The sequence below is a fragment of the Microtus pennsylvanicus genome, chromosome 1, assembly GCF_037038515.1.
Source record: "Microtus pennsylvanicus isolate mMicPen1 chromosome 1, mMicPen1.hap1, whole genome shotgun sequence".
Lineage (NCBI taxonomy): Eukaryota > Metazoa > Chordata > Mammalia > Rodentia > Cricetidae > Microtus > Microtus pennsylvanicus.
Genome location: NC_134579.1, coordinates 163,087,610 through 163,113,384, shown reverse-complemented (window position 1 = coordinate 163,113,384; position 25,775 = coordinate 163,087,610). Strand labels below are relative to the sequence as shown.

The window sequence follows — 25,775 nt, the reverse complement described above, 5'->3', positions numbered from 1 at the left end:
AAGACTTACTTGCTTGGGTTTTTATTTTCTAAATAGACTACGACTGAGCGACCTTTCATTCAGAAGCTCTTCCGTCCTGTGGCCGCAGACGGACAGCTGCGTACACTCGGAGATCTCCTCAGAGAAGTCTGTCCTTCCGCACTCGCCCCTGAAGGTACTTAGCAACCACAAGACACTACTGTCATTTTCTCTTCTAAGCCTTTGGTAGCTGACATTAAATGGATATTCTACATTGATAAATTTTATGAAGATATTTTTACTACCTTTTAAGGGAATGTCTATTGTTTTATAACATTTGTAGCAAGACAAGAAATCACTTCTCTTTGGAAAAATACAGTGCCCACCTTCTGAGGCTTTATAAGTACTATTCTAATGAGTTTGAAAATCAATTACACATGTACATGTATTTAAGATTCTTGGCACCAAAGGTGTTTCAGATTTCTTTAAGAAGTTGAAATATTCACATACATGTAATGAATTATTTTGAGGATAGAATTACAAGCTTGAACACCAAGTTCATTTTTGCACTCATACACACACATACACCTACTTGTGTGTGCAACCTAAAGGTGATTTCCATAGTATTTTTGGCGTGCCTACATTTTTATGTGAGCTGTCACGTGTGGTCGGCTGTGGAGGTTTCCACATGTGTTGTTACGTCAGTGCTCAAACCTGAGGGCGAATCAGATCTCCACCTGAGATCTGCTCTAAATATGCACATGTATACATTTATGTGGGTGTCTATGCAGGTGTCCTGCTGCTTTTATCAGCCAGTCATTGGGTAAGAAACTCTAGTTTGCAGGCTTAGCCCTGTGATGTGTTACAGTGCTCATTACTGACGACTTTTTAAGGAATCCTCAGTGGTATATGACCATGTTCGTTAGGACCCTGAGCATCCTTACTCTTTCAGACCTAGAAGAATGAAGTTAGGAGGTATTAGTCATGAAAGCAATACTGCAATAGTTTCTTATGAAATAATCTGAGGAAGTGGTTTTCCTAAGAAATAGAATTAGAACTGATGGGGGTGGGGGATACCATATTAGAAGGGGTTAAGAAAGAAGGTCATGAACCACAACTCAAAATTGCTGAACTCAAGGTTTATTGATGGCTAGAAGTTGTATGTTTTATAAAGTCTTAAGTGTGTGACTTGCCTTTCCTGAGCTCCTAGACTACATATTACATATCAAGGTGTTTACTATAAGCCTTGTATGTCTAGAGTGGGTAAGTGTTCCCTGACCATTAAATTACTAAATTCCTTGTATAAGCATACCCCAAGACATAGTATTTATGATAGCTACATTTGAAGTAACACTAAGTTGTATGGGCTTGGACACAGTCCCTCTTTACTGTTTTATAATTTTAACTTTCACTGAAGGCTTCCTTCCATTCAATATTTTTGATATCTCAATAACTTTTTAAAAATAAGCTTTTTAGAGTTGTATAACTGCTATCATGACCTGCATTTAGAAATTTTCATCCCCTCAGATGTTTTCTTCTACACACTTACAGCTGACCTCTTTCCTGACTATTAGCCATACGCAGCCATTGGTCTGCATTCTGTCTCTATGCTTTGCCTTTTTTCCTTTTAAAAAATATTTCATATAAACAGAGTCATACCATAAGTAGAGTTACAACCTAATGGTTTTTTTTTACTTCTATCCTTGTTTGTTTGTTTGTTTGTTTTTGCGAGTCTCGGCAGCTTCTTTTTATTGGTGAGCAATACTAAGGTGGACCAGATGTCTAGCTCCATCTGCCTCTTTAGCTATTGATAAGCATATGCATTATTTCCAGCTTTTCACTTTTAGGATTAACTCTGCTGTGAACATTGGCATGGATCTTTTCAGGAACATAGTTTCATGTATCTTAGGTAGACTCCTAAGGGTGAAATGACTGAGTCCAACAGTCAGCTTAAGTTTTCCTAAATGTGCTGGCCCATTTGCAGTCCCACCTGTGACATAGGAAGGTTGCTGTTTCTTTACATCATTGATATGTGTCATGGTGATCCTGATGGTTGTGTGTTGGCATCTCACAGTGATTTTACTTTGTTCTTCCCTGATTTGAATTTTACCACTGACGACTGTACCCACTGTTTTTGTTGTTGTTGTTGTTTTTGTTTGGTTGGTTGGTTTTTGGTTTTTCGAGACAGGGTTTCTCCGTAGCTTTAGAGCCTGTCCTGGAACTAGCTCTTGTAGACCAGGCTGGCCTCGAACTCACAGAGATCCGCCTGCCTCTGCTTCCTGAGTGCTGGAATTAAAGGCATGCACCACCACCACCACCTGGCTAAATGTGTATCCCAGGCTGGCCTCGAACTTGTGATCCTCCTTCAGCAAATCCTACTGGCATGCGCCATCATAACTCGCTGTTTTTGTTTGCGTAAGGTTTTTGTGCTGTGTGCACTGAAGAGCTACAGATGGTGTGTACCATGTACAGCTCCTGTTTCCAGGCCCTTATTATCACTTGCCAGATGCCTTTGATGAAACGTCCGCCATTTTCATGATTTTTCCATTGCTGTGTTTTGAGAAATATTTATGTATTTTGGAAGAACCTTCTCTGTAGAATTGTTTCCTCAGATTTGTTGTTTGTCTTCTCATTCTCTTCTAAAGAGTAAATAATTTTAATTCTGATGGAGTCCTATTCAGTTTTTATTGGATTGTGTTTAGTGTGTGTTTGTTTTTTATGTCTCCTAGTAGCTATTATATTTGTATAATTACAAAATAATGAAAGCTTATATGAAAGAACTCAGAAATTGCTCAGTCTCGGGTCCGATCTAGAGGGCATAGCTTCATTTTCTCATCTAACTAAGCTGTGTTTACTCAAGTCTTAGAAATTAGGAGACTTGTTGGTTCAGGGGTGATCTTACAGTGCTAGTTAGAGGATAGCAAACCTGGTGAGTTTCCTCACAACCTTCTCAGGGTTTTGGAGTAGAAACTCATTTCCTCTATTTTTAAACGTGATGAGAACTGTAATTCCCACACTATCTACGGTCGCTGGCTTCCAGATGCTCATCTCTTTGCACTAAATGTTTCTATTTTTGAGTACTTTTAAAAGGAGGGGGAGGGAAGTGGGAGGCGGTGGCGGGGAGGAGGCAGAAATCCTTAATAAATAAATTAATTAAAAAAAAGACATTTTATCAAATAAGAATCAGAGAAATTTAAAATTCAGATGCGCCCTAATGACTAGGACTCACTGTAGCTGCACCTGTATTGTGAGGCCTCGACAAGCCTCCTGTCTCTGCTTCCTGAGTCCTGGTGTTTCAGGCATGCTCCACCATGCCTGGCCACAATCTGTTTCCAAAAGTAAATCACCAGGTGTCGTATACCTTAAAGAAGCGCGCCTATCTCTGAGTTCAAGGCCATCCCGGTCTATAGAGTATAGCCAGAGGCTGCTTGGTCCATTCCCAGCTGGCCGCCCAGACTCAAAAGAACCACATAGAAACTGTATTAATTAAATCACTGCTTGGCATATTAGCTCCAGCTTTTTATTGGTTACCTCTTACATCCTAAACTAACCCATCTCAATTAATCTATGCATCACCACAAGGCTGTGGCCTACAGGTAAAGTTTCCGAAAGCTCTAGCAGAGGTGTCTGTCTCCTGTGGCAGCTACGTGGCTTCTCCCTGACTCTGCCTACTCTGTCTCTCTATATCTCTGTTTGAATTTTCTACCTGGCTTTACTCTGTTAAGCCATTGGCCAAAAGCAACTTTATTCATTAACCAATAAAAGTAACACAAATACAGAAGGACTTTCCACACAGAGTGAGTTCTAGGACAGTCAGAAACATACAGAGAAACCCTATCTGGAAAAAAATTAAGTGAATTACTTTGACTTTATTTCTTTATATGACCCTATGGGATTCTTGCTTATGGAGTGTGAAAATATCACATTAAACTCAGTCTTGATGACAGCGGCACACTTGTCAGCATCCCAGAGTGGCTTGTGTTTGCTGCAGGATGGAAAGACTGTCCTTCAGTATGCTAACAGAGGGCAGGTACCAGGTGCTACAGATGAACAGCAGACATCACCTCCTCAAATGGACAAGCACCGGTTCACGGGAGGACTCAGACTTCAACAATATGACATAAATAGTACTTGTACACTGCATTAAATTACATACCATGAAACTGGTCACGTCTTTAGTCCTTAATTCTATATCTTTCTTTTAGAAAACTTTTATCTTTGCCCCTTTTTGTTTCATACTTATATTTAGAAAAAAATATCATTTAAAATCTGTGGGTGTACTCAGAAGCTTCAAGTCTCTGAGTGAAAAATGCAGTGTGCAGTTTGGGGTACCTGTCCTCTGTCAGAGTGGAGCTGCACTGTAGGTTCGGGGTACCTGTCCTCGGTCAGAGTACCTGTCCACTGTCAGAGTTGAGCATTTTGACACACCTGCTCTCAAGCTGAAAGTGAAAGACTTGTAGTTTGGGTGTGTGTGGATAAGACCTGGCTGTCATCACATGATAAAAAGAGAAAGTTCTTACAGAACCCATGTGGCACCATTGCATGCTCCTCCCTGTGAGTCAGGCGTGGAGGAATTCAGTCTTATTTCATCATGACAGCAGAATGTGCTGTATTATGGTGACCAGGTTGGGGTCATTAGAGTATCGCAATGAGCTGCTTTGTATTCTTTTCCTTCTGATCTATAAGTGGCTAGGGAAATTAGCCAAGATAGAACGAACAGGAAACAAACCAAAGGTGAGCCCCAGGTACATGGTGTCTGTGGTTTCAGTGGCGTTAAAATGACTCAGAGATGAATACTTCTGTACTCGGCCCTAAGTCAAATATCTTCCTCTTTCAGTAAATGACAATGTCAGTGTCAGAAACCAGTTCCGGCTAGGTGGCTAGGTGTGGCTGGTCACCTGCCACCGAACTTTCAACCTGAGTTCAAATCCCTGGGACCCACATGGTAGAAGGAGAGAACTGACTCCTAGAAGTTATCTTCTGGCACACAAAATAAATAAACTAAATGTTAATATTTAAAATCTAAAGTTATATGCTTAATTTTTATTTAGGAGAGCATAAAAGGCCTATAAATTTTGCTGGGTCATACTTTATTTGCCAGTGTTCCAATATAATTATAAAAGCCTGGTAACCTGTATAGTGTAACAAACCTCCCTTCTTTTTTTTTATAAATTTCTTTTAAGATTTCATTGAGTAGTTCTCTGTGTTGGACTATTTTCTTCTGATATTTTATTTGGTATTATGCAAACAGCACAGGTGTAAAGAAAGTCTTAGTCCATGAGAGGTTAATCCTAGCATCCTATAGCTCTCCTGAGGGTTGAGTTGTTCTCCAAGCTTTCTTGTTTCCCTTTCCAACTCCTTCCAGCTTCTGTGCACTTACCTTCCTTGACAGCTGTTTAACTGTTAAGATCCGTGTGATGTCATAAATTTTATTTCTCATCATTCACTTTCTTTATGTTGTATATGTTGTCTTGTTGCTCTAAGATACGAAAGATACAGAGTAGTATTCTCAGAAGAAAGCTTTGGGATGAACAGGAGCATGTACGGCTGTGGGATGATCCGGCCTGAAGATACAGTGAGTAGTGCCCTCTTCAGTTCAGAGGAGAGAGTAACTGAATCTTAATGGAGGTGGGCAGGAGTGAAGCAGTTGGGAAGGGAACAGGGAGTCAGGTCACACAGTGCATGTACCTACCATGGGACCTTCACCAGCCACTGTGCCTGACGTCCTGTCTTCAAAATTACTTTGTTTTGTTTGGTGTGGTGTGGTGTGGTGTGTGTGTGTGTGTGTGTGTGTGACTATTTATTAAACTTGGCTGGTCTGGAACTTGCTGTGTAGACCTTGCTAACCTGGAACTGCCTCTGCCTCCCAACTGCTGAGCTTAAAGGTGTGTGCCACCATGCCTGGCAGTTATCTTATTTTTAATATGCTTTATGAGAAACCATAGGAGTTAAAAGATAAAATTTAGTGAATTCCTATTTTTCCTTGTTCTGTGTGGTAAATTCTTCATATGGTGTGTAGTATGTTGTTTCCAGACACAACAGCTGGCGGTGGGTGAAAGAAACACCAGGGGCAGATCCTTGAGGTGTTGGAGAGAATTAAAAAGTTGGTTGTTGATAGCTTAGGGTGTGTGTTGTTACTACAGCCAAGCCACAGCTCCCAAAGGAGTTAGCAAAACTGCAGCAGGCCCTCCTCCCTTTGCCTCCCCCCACAACCTAAAATGAGTGTTAAAGAATGAGGTAATGGTTTTATAATGCTGGTCATTCTCTATGTCACATTAGAATGTGAACTAATGTTGTCTGTGCCCTCCTGCCATTTGGATTGGGCAATCACTGAATTTTTAATAGATCCAGGTTTCTTAGTTTATGTAATAAGTATGTTTCCTGTTACAGTCTGCTTGTAGAATGTAAATGAGACAGTTTTTTCCCATGTGAGACTTAACAGTCTTATTTTTTCTAAGGTTTTACAATTAACCTAATTTTTCTTTTGTTGACATATTTTTTAATTTATTTATTTGTATTTTATGTACATCGGTGTTTTGCCCATATGTATATCTGTATGAGGGTGTCAGACCCCCTGGAACAGGAGTTACAGACAATTGTGAGCTACCATGTGGGTACTGAAAATTGAACCTTGGTTCTGTGGAAGAACAGAGAGTGTTCTTAGCCACTGATCCTTCTCTCCAGCACCTATGAATGCATTTTATAAACAAAAGGTCATAGGAAATTTATAAAGGCCAATTAGACCTTCACTTGTGGCCAGACTTCTATGCTGTTGATTAACATTTTTAAGAATCGTCTTCTAGACAAGACTAGAAATGTCAGCAGTGTGGTTGTGGTAAGGAAGGAACTACAGCATCTCCGCAGTCACTGCTTATCATGTAGCAGGCTTGATTGGCACACAGCTGGTTAAAACATGTTGAAGAGGCTCAGAAGTAGACTGCTGGTGCTGTTGGTTCTAATGGGTGTTTGCCATTCAGGGAGACTACCTTAGTGACCCAAGTCGAAGTGGGTCACCTCCTGTCATGGGAGCCTTGTCTTCTAGTCTCTTCCAGCCGTTTGCTTTTATTGTTCTCTATTCTTGATTGTATTTGTATTTTATGGAAGAAACACTGTATAGTGGAAAGTCAAAAAGCATTTTAAATGTTGTCCCTTTATGAGCAAAGATCTACTATAATCATTGATAAGGCTCAGCCTACACTTGGTAATTACAGTTTACTTAATTTGTCATACACTATAAATTTAAATGAGCCAGATTCTTTGCTTTGATTGCTTTCCTCTCCCTCCATCCCTGTGCTCTGTCCAGCACACAGGCACTGCTGGCTAATCTTGTTGATACACAATCTCTTTAGATCTAGGTCCAATGATACATGTCTTTTCTAAAGTCAGAGAACTAAAATGATTACCTTCTTTCTCTATTAATGGAGCTGATGTGATGCTGGATCCAACAAAAGATGCCTCTGATTTCCCCTCCTTATTTATTTCTATCTTAATCTCAAGAAGCTAAGTGACTAGCCTGACTTTCCCAAAGGTGGAAAACATGAGCTTGTGTGTTGCTCGCTGTGTCACTGGCACTAGGAAATGAAGTGATGAAGCAAACCAGTGTCCCTGTCTTGTCACATGGTGCAGCTGCTCCATTGGTCACCATGTACTCATCTATAAGCTAAAGCTCAGAGCAGTTAGAGGTTCTTATTGATATGAGTTCAGAACCCACGGTGGTGGTAACAAGTAATTCTACGGATGCACACATAATATAAAAACAGTAATAACAACATTTTTAAAGGAAATATTTTTGAAATCTCTGCTTTTTCAATTATATCTTTTTCTTTTAAATGAACAAGGCTTAATGTTTAGCTTTCACCTTATTTTTTCCAATTTATACTCAGGAAGCTCTTAATTAGTTCATTTAAATTGTCTAAACAGTAACCGACTACAGTTTCCATGATTATGACTAAATACATGGTTTTAATTTAAATTTTGCTTTATGTTCTTCTCACCAAGAAATATAATGGTTATAAGCAAAAGTCAAGAGAAGGCACATGTTTAAAAGTTGATGAAGCTATCCAAAGAGCCAACGTTCTAGGGTTAGCCTAGGAATAAAGTAATATATATATAATAAACACCTTATACACGGAAGAAAGATACATGGGCTGTGAGTGGCTCCTTATGACCAGCACTGAGTTAGCATAGACCCGGAAGATGTTAATGGAGGCTGTAAAAAGGCTTGTGGCTCTGATAAACAGCGCTTGCCTTCTGTTTGTGATCACAGGATAAAAGCCTTGTGCTCGTGCGTGTTCATTTTTACTGCTACAGCATATAGTGTGCTCTTAAGATGGAGATCTCATTCCCCAGGAAGCATTTTGTGTAAGATTAATTGCCCTTTTAAAATCAGTGTTTGATGTATTCCTTTGCCCATATCCTGGCTTGCTTTAACCCCCTTTGACCTGACCTCACTATTACCACCGCAGCTGATCAGAACCCTACACATGATGTATGCACTTCAGACTTCAGCCTGTGCTGTCTCCTGTCAGTGGATTCGGTTGGTCAGCATCTTGTTCATGACCATAACAGAGGTTGAAGAATTCGTCAGATAGAGTAAAATTGTTCAGGCTAGTTAGCGGTAATCAGAAAGCTTGTCTCTTTGTTGGCTTTACAATGTCTTCAGATTTATTAAATCTTTCATAGAAGCTTTGTTCTTGAATCCTAAAATAACCCTGAAAAGCTGCAGGTTAAAAGTGGCTAAAATGTTTGTCAGTCCATTTGGTCTTAGCTTTCTGTTCTTCTGTACGTAGAGGTGTGAAACTCAAAAGGGATTAATTAAATTGAAATTTTCTCATTAAAGGCTGTGTTTCTTTGTCATCCTTTTCTTTAGCCTCCACTTTTAAAACTAAGAGATTCCATTCACTTGTCAATCAGAAAGAAACTTCAGAATATCCCTAGAAGCTGACACAGCTTGCTTTACAGACCCTAGTTACACCTTTGTGGCAGCTGACTGGGACCTGAGGACTCAGTGGCCAGCAGGCCACCATCACCTAGTATGAGCCCTCAAGCCCCTATGTGAGGGAGGTTATAACAGAGGTTCCAGTGGGATTGTTTTTGTTTTCTTCTAGTTGAGTGTTTTTATCTTTTGGTTTTTGTTTTTCAAGACAGGGTTTCACTATGTAGCCCCGGCTGTCCTGAACTCACTCTGTAGACCAGGCTGGCCTCTAACTCAGATCTGCCTGCCACGTGAATGCTGGGATTAAAGGCAAGTACCACCACCTAGCTGTTTTTATCATTTTAAAAAGAATCTTCAAATCTTTTAAATAGTATAGCTATAATATGTTAGGGCTTCTTTTACTTTTAGGTAAGGTGCTTCACTGGATTTTTATGTTGAATATATTTTATGGCTTTTGAAATTTTTTTTGAATGGCCATTTAATTTGTATAATACTGAGTCTGAGGTTTCGTTGCCCCATTTTTTTTTTAGCACTGACACTGCTTAGAGGCAATGTTCTTATAAACTTTCACTTGCCAATCACATAATTAAATTAAAATATAAAATATATATTTTTATATATCTTGGTGGATACTTAGTGTCAAGTTGGGAGCGTAGGCCCCAGCCCCTCGCATCTATTCCAGCCCTCAGGCCTGGTCTGGACTCCAAATCCCAGCAGGCCACTCCCCAGGGAATTTACATGATCTCCCAAAAGAGGAACACGTGGTCCCTTTTCTTTCCTCCCGGTGGTCGTGTTAGAGGCCTCCCAGTTCCCCCCTCGGGGCCACCCGAGAGTGCAGAACCTGGATATTTCTTAATTCGGCTTGTTTTGATTTGGCCTGATTGGGAATTTGGCGTCGTCAGGGAACACACGTTAGGAAATATTCCTAACACTTAGTACCAAAATAATTAACTTATTACCATACCAACATATGCTTCCCCTTCTCTTGATCCCCGTTCTCTCTCTGCCTTCTCCACCTTTGTGGTCATATGTAGCCTGGCCTGGCCTAAAATTTTGTGTGGGCCTCAACTTTTGTTTCTTCCCCCTGAGTTGCTGGAGTTGCCACTACCTCCAGTTTATGTAGTGTTGGGGATCGAACCAAAGACTGTGTAGTCAGAAGCCTTTGCCAAGATATACTCCACTACCCCCAGTTTATGTAGGAGTGGGGATCAAACCAAAGACTGCGTTATCAGAAGCCTCTCCCATGTTATACCCCAGACTCATTTGCTCTATCTTTTTCTTTTCTTTTTTACTTTTATTTTTGTTTTTATTTTTGAAACAAGGTTTTACTTTGTCACAGCTTTAGCTGTTCTAGAACTCTCTGTAGACCAGGCTGGCCTCAAACTACTCACTTAGATCCAACTGCCTTTGCTTCCTGAGTGATGGGATTAAAGGTGTGAGCCACCACCACCCAGTTGGGCTCTCCTCTTAATTTCATTTAATTCTCCAAGAAGTTCTAGAGATGAGAAACTGAAGACTCACAAATTTGACTAAGGATTCAAAGCTAGTAAATGTTGATGTGTAAAGTCCAAAGGAAAAATTTTGCCATTCTGGTATGAAAGAGTCAGAGCATGACTAGAACTGGAAGGTCTTTTAGGACTCTGGAGACCAGAGGTTTGCAGGCTGTGGCTTAAGAGTTAAGGGAGAAGCGACCTTGTTTTCTAAGCAACAGGCAGGACTTGGGACACAGCTCAGTCACACATTAGACTTCCCAGCATTAGCAGCTGGGCCTCCTCAGGAGCTGTGACAGTTGGATTTCTGCTGGAGAACATCTGAAAACAGACATTACTGCATATTTGTTTTCTGTTCACCTCTCTTGCTGCTGATGGTCTATCAGAATGTGATCTATGACTCTGTATTACACTTTCACTTCCTTTATGAAGAAATCTCAAAGGAGCGAGGTCATTCACTCCCAGGGAGTCAAGTGTCTGAACTAATCTAGCCAATAGGATTTTGCCTGTTTTTTAACCTGTTTTATATATTTTTTTGTTTCTGTATATAGCTACCATTCTCATATAGCCAAAATGTACTTGAATATATATTTGTATGTAAACATGATTTCATTTTGATTTTGTGTGTGTGTGTGTGTGTTTACATGCAATCATAGTAGGGTGATGTTGACCGAGGTTTTCTATCCCACCTGGTCCTTGTCCTGTCTGGTTCCTGCAGTCATTAAATCCTAAAGAAATCACACAGAGGTCTATATTAGTTATAAACTGATAGACCTGGTAGCTTGGGCTTGTTATTAACTCTTATAACTTATATTAGCCCATTATTCTTGTCTATGTTAGCCACGTGGCTTGGTACTTTTTTTCGGCGAGGCAGTCACATCTTGCTTGCTTTGTGGCTAGATCAGGACTGCAGAATGTGTCCCCTTGCCAGAATTCTCCTTTTCTCATTGCCCTGCCTCCACTTCCTGCCTGATCACTCCGCCTATACTTCCTGCCTGACTACTGGGCAATCAGCGTTTATTTAAAATATAATTGACAGGATGCAGACCATTGTCCCACAGTACTTCTCCCTCAAAAAAAAAAAAAAAAACAAGAACTCTGTATCTAATATCCTTTGCTTAGCTTTCTCCTGACCATTATCCATAACAACTTTTAACCAACATTCCAAACAAAGGAAAATATCCATAGTCCATTTTTTGGGAATGTGGGTATAGTTTCTTCCTGCTGGTTGGGGGTGCTGATAATCTTATGGGGACCTAAAGAAAATTTAGAATCATGATCAAGTCCTGACTGGAGTATCTTATGAGGCTTGATCATCGCAGGCAGCAGTCTTGAATTTGCTCTGGATGTAGAACTCAAACATCTCAGCCATCTGATCCTACTAGAGATTTCTCAGGTGGTCTTCCTTGATCAAATCTGATTTTTCGTAATTCAGAATGAATCCATAGTCTCTCATTTTCTGTGAAAACAAAAACAAAATCTCTTCTCTTTTGTTTCATATCTTTTGTAACATATCTTTTTACTTCAATTTGAAGTCAAGACATTTACGAAATACTTTTGTTTTATTAATCCAGCAGCATTTATATTTAAATGTCTTTTAGCAGCTGTTGCTGCTTCCTCAGCTGTCAAGCAATTCAAAAACAACATAATAATATACAGTATCCAGACTTTCTGTGTATTTTTCATCTTTACGTGACTTTATTTTAACCCCTATTTTTTTTTAATGTTTGGCTTTTTGAGACAGGGTTTCTTTGTGTATCTTTGTCCTAGAACTCACTCTGTAGACCAGGCTGTGTTTGAACTTACAGAGCTCTGCCTGCCTCTGCCTCTCAAGTACTGGGATAAAAGGTGTGTGCCACCACATCCAACTATGCTCTTTCTTTTTTATTTTAAGGACTTTAACCTTTTCTTTACTCTCCCAAGCTTGCACATATTTTTAACACACTGTAAACCAACTAGAAGTTTTCTTTGTCTTTGAATCTCTCTTTACTATATATCTCTCTCCTTTTCTGACCACATACATCTTTAATTTGCTAAGCAATATTGCTAGGATTAAAGCATGGCTTTGATGGCTGGATCCAGTCCATTCCTTAGCTTTCTGAGATTCCAGCCTCATGGCAGAGGTACCAGCTGGAGCCATGTTTATTGCCACAACACTATGGCGTTTCAAGGTCCCTACCACCCCAAAACGCATGCAGTCAGCTTTTCATCAGCACCATTCAAGTGTTTCATGGCAGGACCTCTCACAAAAGCTCCAAGGTTTTGTAGCTAATGCTGAGTCAGGAAGCCTGTCTTAAATGAGAGCCCTTGCTGGCCTCTAGCAAGCAGAGTAGACCAAAGAAATTGCTGCTACCAAAAAGTCATGCTTAATACTGTTATTTTGTGTCTAGAATTACTTCCTAAGCTCTCTCAGGCTTTTAAGTAGATTTGGTCAGCCCCACGTTGGGCGCCAGGGTGATATGTACACCATGCTGGGAACCAAACCTAGGCCCTCTGTTGCAAGAACAGAGCCAGTCCTTAGCCATGGGGTCGTCTCTTCAAACCATAAATATATTTTCCTTAAAAGACAACTGTTGTAAAACTATTTGCTTTAAATTAGATTCTGATTTCTACCACATCGACACCTTACAAAAGCAGTAATATATGCTTTTCAGTATTGGAAGTCTAAACTCAGCTGCAGACTAAAGTGTTCCCCAGATCCCTGACTTGGAAGATTTTTTCGTCTAGCACTGTTGGAATTGGAACTTTGAAAGGGCTGTGGCTATGGACCTTTCCTCTTGCCTGTCTACTGTCTGGGGATATCAGATGAAGGCCCACACAACATGCTAGTGCCTCAATCGTCACCTTGACTGCAGAACTGTGGGAATGACTGTTCTTTAGAAGTGCTACACTCTGAGAAATGTCTAAAAGCAGCACAGCCTGAGACTGGACTGGACTAGGCTAAGCACCAGGCTGAGCACAAAAATGTTGGAACTGTTGGTTTATGATAGACTACCAAATAGTTTCATATCATTTTAAATTTTCCTAACTATACAATAGTTCTGTAAACATATCTTTTAGAAAATTCACATTACAAGTAGAAAGTTTTGACAGAATCCAAGTTTATCCTGCAAAAGTGACTTATGAATGACCGTAACTGCTTTTCTTGATTACTGTCTAAAATGTTTGCCTGATTTAAAGCCTCTTTGTATGAACTTTTTCTGGGGAGGTAGCTGTCTTGTGCTCATCTCAGATAGGACCAGTGACAGACCCAAGAAAGAATTACACTCAAATCACATCATAGTGAGATGAGAGAGAGCATTGTCTATAAATGCTCAGGTTGGGCTTCGTGAGCCCCTCCCCATCTCCAAGTTAGAAAGCTAATGGGCCTAGTTTTGAACAGATCTTTCAGTAATCTCAGGTGCTGATAGTTCCAGAGGGTCACAGCCAGAGGACAGAACTCCACAGACTTCCATATACTGTTTTAGAAACTGCAGTGGGGGCTGAGGAAAGCCTTGATGGTAAAGGCTTTGCCTTGCAAGCCCAAGGCCTTGGGTTAGTCTTGTATCACCTGACCTACAAAAGGCAAAATCCCAAGTAAGAGGTATACAGAGGAGTCCTGAGTCATCTGTTTTGAGTGATGTTTCCAGTTTCAAGTATAAAGTCTAGAATCTCATTTAGAAACACAGAATGCTCATCAGACACATTCAACTTAGCAATCTCATCAAGGGCTTCCTTTCTCTTGTTAGAAGAAAATATGAAGTCATTCGTCAGTATTATTTTTGCTGGTGTAAGTAATTGCCAAATTATCCAGTCATGCTTTGTTGTTGTCTATGGAAGCATGAATTTAGGTGAAAACATACATATTTGTTATTTATCTTGGACTACTTTTAGCCTTTACCTCACTAGCTCCGGCAGTTCTGCAGTCACACAACTTTGAAACTGTACTGCGTATTCAGTACCATGCTAGATGCTGGGGACATCCATGAACACAGGAGCTCTGATTATAGTCCCAAGAGAAATCCTGCCCCCATCCCAAAGATCCTCTGTTTACGGTTGCTCTTGGAGGGAAGTCAGAAAGTAAACAAAAGAATAAATACTGATGAAGTGTTTGGATTAATGATGCAAAAATGTTTCACATCTTTGTCTTATTTTTGTTTTCTTTTTCTTTGTTTTGAGATAGGGTCTTAGTCTGTAGACTAGACTGCCTTTAAATTCAGAGCTGTCCTCTTGACCCTGTCTCCCACATGCTCAGGTTACAAACACAAGCCATGCCTAATTATATCTCATATCTTCAGTTCTGATGATAGGTATGGCAGAGATAGATCTGACTTAGTTGTCTAGTTCAAGCAAAGGATTAAGGTGACCCCAGTCTGAAAGCCGGAGAACCAGTATTTGCCTACCAGCGCCTGTCATGATGTGGCAGACTTGATGCAGAGTTGGAATGGCTCGGGTGTACACGGTATGACTCAGAGTCCATCTGTTGTCTCCTGGCTTCTCAGGCTCATGTGTGTCCCTGGATGGGGCACCCGCATGTATTCACTCTCATCTCAACGCTGCTCTAGGACAGTGTGGAAAAGTGAGTACTGACTTGTTAGTTTTACTGTCTCAGAAAAAGATGGCTCTGGCCTGAGAACCTGTACACAAAAGGAACTTTTACTCTCACCACGCTTTCGTTTTTTGACTCAGTTCTAAGTAGGAGGAAATTCTGAGAATATTAAAATAACTCAAAGAAATATATAATAAGAATATTAACAGAACCATACTGGAAATGCTTTAAGATATTCTAAGAAAGATTTAATATGGTAAAACCTTGGCAATCTAGAACTTAGATGAATCATTCTAGAGAACTTAAATGTTCATCCATCTTACACCAATTCTAATGTCTTCCCAAAGAGCTGATGTACAGTCTTCAGTGTTCTGTGTACAGCTCGATGGTTCTGACCAGTGTCCAGAAGCCAGTCATTGCATTCTCTCTGTGATTACAGCTGTGTAAAGAAGTTACAGAGACCCAACAAAGATGGCTAGCAGGGCTGGAAGGATGTCTCCGCGCGTAAGAGTGCAGTGGTCCGTCAGAGGACCCCAGCTCAGATCCCAGCACCCATGTTGGCAGCTCATGGTTGCCTGTAACTCTAGACAGAAGATCCAACACCCTCATCTGGCCGCTGCGGGCACTGCACTCACCACCTGCACACATTCACACTCAGACACACCTACATTAACTAAATAAAAAAGGCCTTTAAAAAAAAAAGGATGGCTAGGGAAATGAAAGCAATAGAGGCAGTTATTAATTTCTGGGATTCTGAGGCAGTCAGTAGTCTTTCCCCTAAAGTTGTGCTAAACTATGACAGGGATGTGGGAAGCTTTGTTTGATTGGGTTTAGAGTTGGTAACATGCTTACCCGATTCTTATTTGAGCATTCGCTTTTGACTGTAGTGTTTCTGTGTTCTCCATGATTGCTCCCTGCCGCTCTCTCTCTGTGTCGAGAGGCTAAACATTTCTTTAGAAGTTCTGATGTCAGGTGCCAGCCAGGCCTTCCTGTACCTTAGCACAGTAGGGACTGAAGGGCACTGGGCATAGGGCAAGGACAGAAAGGAGAGCAGCAGCTGACGTGCTCCTGCCCCACCAGAGGATTTTGCCCTGTTGTTGGTGTCTTTTGTTTCCAGGATCTGAGGTGGTTGCCATTGTATTTTGAAGACACTATTAAAAAATTGTACTGCAGGGTAACAAATACTTTCTTCTTTTCCTTTTTGAATAATTTTTGTTTAGTCTGGAATGGTTTGGGGAGGCATGTTCTTTAAATTAGGGGTTTTCCTTGCTTTAATTGTTAATAAAATTTGAATTTTAAAGTGTTAATTGAAGCACCCTTTAAATTGTTATTACATTTTAGTTGTTTTATTGTTGGGGTGGTTGCCCACCTACCATGGTATGTGTATAGAAGTCAGAAGACAACTTGGAGACTAGGTTCTCTCCTACCATGGCAGGGATCAAACTCAGACCACAGTGTTTTTATCTGCTGAGTCCTGCAGCAGGCCCTAGTACCTTTTTAATTAGCAATTGAGAATCATCAAAAAAAAAAAAAATCCGTCAGGTTTGGTGCCTCTTAAGGCAGAAATCCTTAAGTCAGACCATTGGTTCTTTCTGATAAAGCTTTAATTGTGCTTCTACTACTTCCTACCCTTGAGCACATTGTTGATAGTCAGCAAAACTCCCAGCTGTTACACTCCTCTCAGATCCCAAGGGTGTGTGGCCGCCTCCACTAGGTAACAGCCTTCTATAGTGGTTTTAAATGTGCACTAGAATACTTTTGGTCAGTGGCTTCACCCTGCTGTTTTCTCCAGGATAGTTTCACTAACGTCAATCTTGGGCAAGCACAGTAATTAAGAAAGAACAAATACTTTCATATAGCAACAGAATTTTTATCAGAATTCATTGCAACCTCAGGTTTCTGTTCAGGGTGAGACATTTTGCAACATTTAAACTTTCTCCTTGTCTTCATTTCCTGTTAAGAGGATAAAACAAGTTTGAAATCCATTTAATTCACTAAGGAATCTCAAAAGGCAACAGAGTATCTTTTCTTTGTGGTTTTTGTTTCTTGATTACTATTGGATTTCTTTCTTGGAACAGATGGAGAAAAAAAGAACCAAGTAATGATTCACGGAATTGAACCAATGCTGGAAACCCCTCTACAGTGGCTGAGTGAGCATCTGAGCTACCCAGATAATTTTCTTCATATTAGCATTGTCCCCCAACCAACAGATTGAAGGAGCAGCTCCTCGCTGGATGGAATCACCTTGAGTCAGCATGTCACCCTCGCTTCAGTCAGGTTCAGTGGAGGCTGCAGAACCATGTGGCTGCCTGCAAGTCTAGGAGGAAGAAGATTCCATGAGAGATAGGGCAGCCGGGCAGGCCTGACTGGGCACCACCACTGCTTTGCTCCACTGCCGTCATTAAACCTCAGCTGAGACATGACAGGACCACTGGAGCTCTTGTCTTCTCATGAAATACAATGCAGCCGAAGCCTTTGCTCTAGGAAAGAAATGGAAACGTGCCACAGTTCATACTTCTGATTAACAAATAAGCGGGGTATTTCCTAAGGTGACCATGGTTGAACCTTAGTTAAGAAAGTGGAAACATTGGTTGAATTTTCGAGAGAATTAGACTTGAGAAAGTAAAAGAGAAATTCTGTTATCAATAACTTGCAGTAATTTTTTTGTAAAAGATCAAATTACAGTAAACCCATCTTTCCTTAATGAGAATTTCCTGTTTACAGTCAGTCTATTGGTATGCAAACAATCTTGTAACTTTGATAATGAACAGTGAGAGATTTTTAAATAAAGCCTCTAACTATGTTTTGTCATTTAAAGCATACAGTTTGTCACTTTTCAGAGACACCCCGATTCCCATACAGTAAGTCATTTTTTTATTCTGTGTTCCTGTTTCTCACTGGCATAGCAAGGGTGCAGGGCGTAGGGTAACTTGTCTCAGGAGCTATTACGGGATTTATTACTGCAACTTGAAAATCTGTCATCTATACACTGAATATGAATAATAGTAACTGTCTTTGCTGTTTCATTGGTCACTGTAAACCTGTCAAATCATAGTATGCCAAGTACCCATCTAAGGTAATTTTGCATATTTTGAAACTCCCATTCCTTTCCTTTGGTTTTTGGTTGTTTGGTTGATTTGGTTTGGTTTTTGGGCTCCAGGAGTACTATGTCACTATTTTCCCCTGGAGCCAGTCTTTAAATTCTGAAGGTGACCTGTTTCTAGACTGCAGTAGCTTTTCCTTATCATTACCAAAAAACATCCAGAGGTTCCTGGAACTCCTCCCACTATAAGGGAAGTTTGCTGCACTCTACGGCCACTGCTTGGAGACTCCTGCAGTTGATTTGTGAACTAGCTTGCTGTCCACATTGAATGTCAACCCATCTGAGTATGCAAAAAGACAGTATCATAAAATAATGGTTTTCGATTCTATAATAAAAATGTTTTCTTATAAAATTATACGATGACTCAAGTGAAATCCTGTTAGTGCTCCTTGCCTCCTCCCTCCTACACCCCTTGTGATTTTTCACTGGTTAACATAGATTTATTCACAAAATGAGAGAAAGTGGATCAAAGAACAAATATCCCAGAATGGAAATTATAAACATAATAATAAAAGAAGTAACGTTGGGTACCACTCGCAGAAACGTAGACGTGAGTAGAAGAAAACTGGCTGACTAAACAAAGTGCCCTTTTAGCAAAGGCAGGAAAAAATAGTGACACTTGAGTTACATAAGGAAAAATCCACTGACTTGTCTTTTTGCAAGACGTTGGTCTGAATATGATTGTTCACATTATGGGTGTTTATTCGTCTGCTGAGTTTGGGGATTTTCCCCTTGGTGTTTTGACAGACTGAGGAGAGCATCACTGAGTAGAAGGGTCAGATGCCAGGGTGTGCTAAACTGTGAGGTGTGGTCAGAAGGTAACCATGGTGATTTTACAGGTGACTCTGGGGATTCCTGGGGTATTTTAGAGCTCCTGGACTTCACTTGCAGATTAACAAAGTAAATTATACCAAGCCACAGGAGTGCCATAGACAAACACCTGTAAAGCCGGGTGAGCAAGGGCCCAGTGGCCAGAGGAATGTCCATCTTCATTCCTAGAGGCTGGAGGTGAAATATTTACAGACCAAGATCAGGACTTCCCTCATCTTCAGACTGTAAGTTTTTCAGGAGAAGAATGAGGACTAACAGAAAAGAGGGCCACAAGTCTCAACAAGTGGCTCACTCTTAGGGAAAAAAAAATAAGTATTTTATTGGCATTGCCGACAAGGAAGGAATTCCGACCATGGTGAGTAATCAGTTACCATGTTACTCATTGCACAGTTGACCTGAGCTGTGAGCATAGATGGGACTTAATTGATAATCACTATGATTTCTTTTGGTACCTAGATACCCCAGTAACCTATTAGAATTAAGCATAAGTAATGATTTACAGAGTATCTTCCTGTCTCATTGTAAGGGAGGAGTGTCCCCAGGCTATGTTATGATTTTTCCAGTTCAGTAAAACCAGGTGGATTATTCTAAGAAAAGAATACGGATTTAACATTGAGTGACTAGTTTTTCCTCCCCCCCCCCCCCCATTTTTGCGTTTTATTATTTGGGAGGGGCGCACAAATGCTTGTCACAGAATGAGTGTGGAGATCAAAGGACAACCTGTGGGAGTTGATGCTCTCCTTCCACCATGTGGGCCCCAGGGATTGAACTCTGGTTGTCAGTCTTGGCAGCAAGCACCCTTAACCCCTGAGCCATCTTGCCGACCCATCAACAACTTTTAATGGTTATCATTCTACATCATGTTGGTTTAAAAGTATATGTTCATATAACATATCTTATAATATTCAAAAATTTGGTGTGTGTGGCTCATGCCAGAGAATGCAGCTCACTTTTTATCCTGCTCCTGACTCAGGTCTGAGAGAAGTCAGGGTGCTTTTTACTTGTGCCAGCATAATCCAGATAAGAGGGTGAAATCCTTAGGTATTACTGGAGAAAAAATAGAAAAAAACTTGGGCTCTTTTGTGCACAACCAGGCGATAAGAGTTGTTCACAATACCTTTCTCTGAGTTCCGTTCCTCTGTTTTCTGAATATATTCATGTGGCCTGAGAATGCTCCAGAAGAGGAGGAGGGAGGAGCGTGCATCTTGTTCATGTTATTGGATATCAAATGGCACTCTGGAATTGCAGGTCTCTCTTGTCTTTTGATGCAGAAGTGACTGGCAGGCGGTACAGGCTGCGCTTTAGAGCTTTGATGGCTTTAAGCTGGCACATGTGGTAGGGATGCTTTCTCACCTGGGCAGCAGTAGGAATCCCCAGGTCAAGTAGCCCCAAAAGCAAACATAATACTCTTCAGTGTGCCGTATTGTAAAGCTAGCAGGTTCACAGGTATGTGAATCAAATGCATTGCAGTTGAGTGAGGATCTCATATGTTCTAGGCTGACCTTGAACTCACTGTGTTGCTAAGGACGCCCTTCTGGTTCCCTGCCTCTGCCTCCCAACCCTGGGATGACAGAAGCGTATATCGTTCTATTTTTCAAATGCATTTTTTTCAGTCAGATGTTCTCAACTTGCCCATCTGAATCAGGGAGCAACTACAAAAAGATCTTCACTGTGCACCTTCATATGACGAAGGGATCCTTCAGACTTCCTCAAATACATATTATAATCTTTTTTCAAGTACTAGCAGGTGTACTAACGTCAAGTTTTATAGGCCTAACCTTGTAATCACAGACTTAAACATTCTGTGTTTAGATTCTAGAGCTACTCACTGGAAACTTGGGTTTTTAATACTGAACTATTTTAATTTACAGCATGTTAGGATGATCCAGATAAAGGTAAGTCAGGAATTTAGGAATATTTAATGTGCTCTGATACACCCTCTGGCCCCTAAATGTGCTTGGTGCAAAGCTTACTCCTACCTCTAATCACAAGACCGCCCCCCCCAAAAAAAAACTGTCTACAAAAAGACAAATGCATGGATAATAACATTTTCAAGTAGGTCTTGCATTCCTGTCAGAGTTACCAACAATAAAAATAGGACAGACCTTGTCATTTAGAAATCGGTGGTACAGAGTTCAGTTGGTTGGAGTTGGCATCACCGAATAAGACATGCTTACTCAAATCTGCTCTCGGTAGGAACCACCGTGGCCCGGGTCCTTGCGTCAGCCCACATTCATTTTAGCTGTACTGTCGACCACAGCACAGGCCTGTGTCAAGCCTCCCCTTAGCAGCCCCTCGGTTGCTATTTTGAGCTAGCATCTGGAGGCCTGCATTAGTCTGGCCTTTTTGTAGACGAGTGGTTTGTGTCGTGCTTGTGCTTGAGGCTCTCCTGCTGAAAACGAGAGTCGATGAATGCAGCATTTCCTGACTCCTGAATAGAACCTTTCCTTCCAGGCTCCCAGCAGCCGTTAAATAGGAGCTGGAGTAAGTCATTGGGTGCAGCTGACTTAGGGTTTGGAGCGTGACTCTTAGCCCCCCCTCTGCTGTTTAAAAAGAACTCAAGCTTCTCGCTCATCTCCAGGCCAACCATTTTCATTCCTTTATTGGATGTGTCCCATTTTGTCAGTGTCACTTCCAGAATCGTTTACCAAGTTTCTATTGACCAGCTGATATCTGCCAGGTACTCCATCTGTGCGATGGGAATCAGATGTGTGAGCACTGGCTTGCAGCCCTGGCAAGTGCAGCAGATACCTTTCACTTCTAACTGGCTCTGGCCTTGCCTAAAGTAGCAGTGACTGTCGTGTGTGCTGTGTCGCTGGAGGTTCCTCTGTGGAACAGGCTCTGATGGGCACGCTGTTACTCTGTTGATGTCTAGCTCTTCTACAGGGATAACTGATGTATAGGCATCTACTGTGTCCACTCCCTCTCATTTTGTGAAGAGTTAGGGAAACTATCCCATAGCTACCAACCTTTTCCTGATTTCTCTTCACATCTCCACTAAAATGTCATCCTGGTGCCTGCGCTTCTCTAACTCTTCCAGATGCAGTCCCGAAATTCACTGCCATCTCAAGTCTCTGATAGGCTTCAGTGATACTGGTTGTCAAGTCCACAGGTGTCACCAAGGCCTGGAGCAAACTTTAAAAGGTTAAGGAGCCAGTCCGCTTGGGATAAGTAAAGAATTTGGAGGCAGTGCATGAGACACGAAAAATGAGAGACGGAAACTGCCAAGTGAATGTAATTAGCAGCAGGCCACCTCAGATACCTGCAAAACCCACAGATGCGTTGGACTCTTTTCTTTCTTTTGTACCCAGCATCTCGTGAGATAGTGCAAGTTAGCCTTGAAATGACCCTCACACCCTGGCCTGAGAGGCAGTACACACCACACTCAGCAGCCACAGATGAAGTAAGACCATTGCTGCAGGGCTGTGATAATTGTGCTTATGCGCTAGACTTACTCTGGGTTTATAGAAGTCTGTGTAACAGATACAGGAAAAATGGTAGCATATATTCTGGGATAAACAAGACCAGTGTCCGTGAGAAGACAACAGACAGAATTTAACTACAAGGAGATACAGGACCAGGCCATGAGAAAAATTACAAATGAGGCAGTGGCAAAGACTAGCTTTGGGCTGTGGTAGATGACACAGGTCGATTTGACTCCAGCACGTTTGACAATTGGCCACACCTTGTTCCATTCTTCACTTTCTTCACTGGTCACCACACCCTGCTGCTTTTTTCTTATCTCAGCCCCTTTTCAGTTTCCTTCCCTTCTCACCTTGAGTGTGGTGTCCCAGCATTCACCTTGGGGCCTCTTCCTCTACAGTACTTGAAATCATTCCAAGCCTTTTTTTTTTTTATGTCTACATGTGGGCATGATGGTTTATGCCTTTAATCCCAGGGAGACAGCACTCTGTGAGTTCGAGGCCAGCCTGGTCTACACAGTGAGTTCCAGGATAACCAGGGATATGTAGAGAGACCCTGTCTCGCAAAAACAAAATAAAAAAGTGTATGTGTATAGGCTTTTGTAAAGGTGCCAGTGCCAACAGACGCCAAACGGTGTCAAATGGAACTGTCCTTAGAGATGCCTGGGAGCCTCCCTGTGGTGCTGGAAACTGAATCCAAGTCCTCTGTAAGAGCAATCAAGGTTCCTAACTGCTGAGCCATCTTCCCAGACACACATCTTAGGATGTTTAACACCCTTGTTATCAACACTGACCTCTAAGCTCCAGACACCAGTGAACCACCTTCTTGACATCTATGTCAGGTACATAGAGCAATTCTATTCAAATCAAAGCAGAATTCTTGGCTCTCCCTGCCTGATACACCACCACCTGTCCAATTCTTCCCTATCAGAAATGCTCCTCACCTGAGATGTGAGTGCCGCACTTGTCCTTCTCCCCCAGCCTGTGTCCATCCGTAAGTCTCCGTCTGTCTACCTTAAAATACAACACATCTATGATGTTCCTGTCACCGCTGCCGCATAAGGCTCGGCAACCAGCCACCGTCTCCTCCAGTCTGCTGCAGAGCCTTCCACGTGGTCTCCCAGCCACCGTCTCCTCCAGTCTGCTGCAGAGCCTTCCACGTGGTCTCCCAGCCACCGTCTCCTCCAGTCTGCTGCAGAGCCTTCCACGTGGTCTCCCTGCCACCATCTCCTCCAGTCTGCTGCAGAGCCTTCCACGTGGTCTCCCAGCCACCGTCTCCTCCAGTCAGCTGCAGAGCCTTCCACGTGGTCTCCCAGCCACCGTCTCCTCCAGTCTGCTGCAGAGCCTTCCACGTGGTCTCCCAGCCACCGTCTCCTCCAGTCTGCTGCAGAGCCTTCCACGTGGTCTCCCAGCCACCGTCTCCTCCAGTCTGCTGCAGAGCCTTCCACGTGGTCTCCCTGCCACCATGTATCCTGTGCTATTCTGTGTGCCATTCAAGACACATTAATAGGAAACAGCATATGCCGTTTATCTGAAATTTCCTAGTTCTGCATTTTAGATGAAGTCTTCCTAAACTCGAGTTGGTTTTATGCCCTCCCCTTACACATTCCCACTTGAGTTCATTGCTTCATAGCTGTTCCTTGGTGGGGTGTAAAGCTCTGTGAGGGCCAGAACTGTCTGCTTTGTCTCTGTCTACCAGTGCTTAGCAGCCTTGTGAAAGAGTCATCAAGTAGCACCTGGTGGGCCGGGTAGTGGTGGCGCACACCTTTAATCCCAGCACTCGGGAGGCAGAGGCAGGAGGGTCTCTGTGAGTTCCACAACAGTCAGGGTTACACAGAGAAACTGTCTCAAAGAAAGAAAAAAGATGCATTAAGGGAACAAAGATAATGTTTGCTGGAGTTCTTGAGGGCCAATACTTAAGGTGCTGATTTTTTGCACGGAGGGAACCTTGTAGTTGAGGTAGCAGTATAGCAAAGAGGGAGGAAAAAGATCAAATAATAGGAAGATAGTACCAAAGAAATTTCACAAACTTCACAGGGACCAAGGGTAATAATGAATCAAACCTTGGGATTTAGCAAGTAAATACTTGAGACCCTCATAAAAAAAAAGCTGTTTTGAATTGAAAGCTGTCTGCTTATACAGATTTAGGAAATGAAGTAAGATTTAGTGGTGAAAACAAGGTTAGACTGCAGCTGAGCCTCACATGGGGAAGAGAAAACCGAGTCTTATGTATCGAGGAGACAAAGCACAATATGCACAGGTTTAGGACTAGTGAGATGCAGGAGAGATGGCCACCCCTTCAGGGTAGTGAATGGCCTGCGGGGTGGAAGGAATGGACAAGTTTCACAGTGAGCGTGTGAATGCTGATCCCTGTAGCCATTTCTAACTAGTGAGACCAGTGATCTGAGAAAGTCACATTGGCCTTTGTCACTGAAGATGACATCTAGTCTTCACCAGGAAGTATGACCTGACTGGGACCAGGCAGTGTCTCATCAGCAGGCAGAGCCATGGCCATGGGGTTCTTGTTTGAATGCTGATTTTGATGGATTGAGTGGGGTGGGCCTGGGGTTCAGCACCCGCACCCACATCCCAATAATACTGGTGCTGCTGGCCTTTGGTCTTACATTCTAGGTTCCACAAGACATCCCCCTCTTTTTAAAATAGCATCAAGCTCCATTTCACATTCGACTTCACCTTACAGTGAAATCTGCGTCAGAAAAATGAAGCCTCCTTTCCTCTGAAACGAGGTGGAGTGTGATTGCAAGATGCTCTTAAGTAATTCAGAACTCCTGTGTGTTCCTCCAGCTTCTCTCGCAGCATTCAGGAAAGACCTGTCTTTGGAATTTGAAAGTACATTGCTGTAGAATATGCGAGAATAGGAAACTGCCTAAGAGCAGCATGTGATCTTGATGAAATATTTACCCCAAGTGAAATACTCACTGGTTATTTGTGCGAGTTCCCGTTAGTGGATTCAGAGAGACGAGACGTTATCTTAAAATGTTGTGTTGTACGATGTGTTATTAAAGGTAGGAGATGCTGGCAAGGCAATGCTCGTTTGGTTTTGTTGATAGGGTCTCACTATGTAGTTGTGGCTGGTTTGGATATGTAACTCAGTAGTCTTGAACCCATAGCAACTTTCTTGCCTCAGTCTGAGGGCTAGCAAGAAATACTTTGTAACAGAAAACGACAAAATGTGTGCTATTTACAGACCTAGGACTTACTTTAAAAATAATTTCTGAAAGTAGAACATAAAGACTACAATGAGTGTACAGAGTTCCTCTTACCTCTTCCCACTGCTTCCATGTATTTACCACAGCCAGTATTGATACATTGTTGTTAACTAAAAGGCCCTATTTTATTCTAATTTATTTGGGTCTACAGTACTAAGATACCATATCACATGGGAGTGTTTTTTATTAGTATGTTTTATTTTTTTCTTTGGAAATTTCATACATGCATACGATATATTTTAGTCATATGTACCCCCTACTCCCTCTCCCTAGGTCCC

At 41.8% G+C, this 25,775-nt stretch overlaps 1 protein-coding gene across 6 annotated transcripts in view; it reads left to right on the top strand.

Annotated features, from left to right (window-relative positions):
- Positions 1-18,369, top strand: part of Atg5 (autophagy related 5) — a 111,562-nt gene extending 93,193 nt beyond the window's left edge. For 5 of the 6 annotated variants that reach the window (XM_075944410.1, XM_075944384.1, XM_075944364.1 and 2 more), the window contains 2 exons: positions 37-154; positions 16,990-18,369. In XM_075944410.1, the coding sequence (XP_075800525.1) occupies positions 37-154; positions 16,990-17,126 (255 nt within the window). In that variant the 3' untranslated portion in view covers positions 17,127-18,369. The remainder of the gene's footprint in view (positions 1-36; positions 155-16,989) is intronic. The other variant, XM_075944392.1, reaches the window with a different exon arrangement.
- Positions 18,370-25,775: the final 7,406 nt, after the last annotated feature.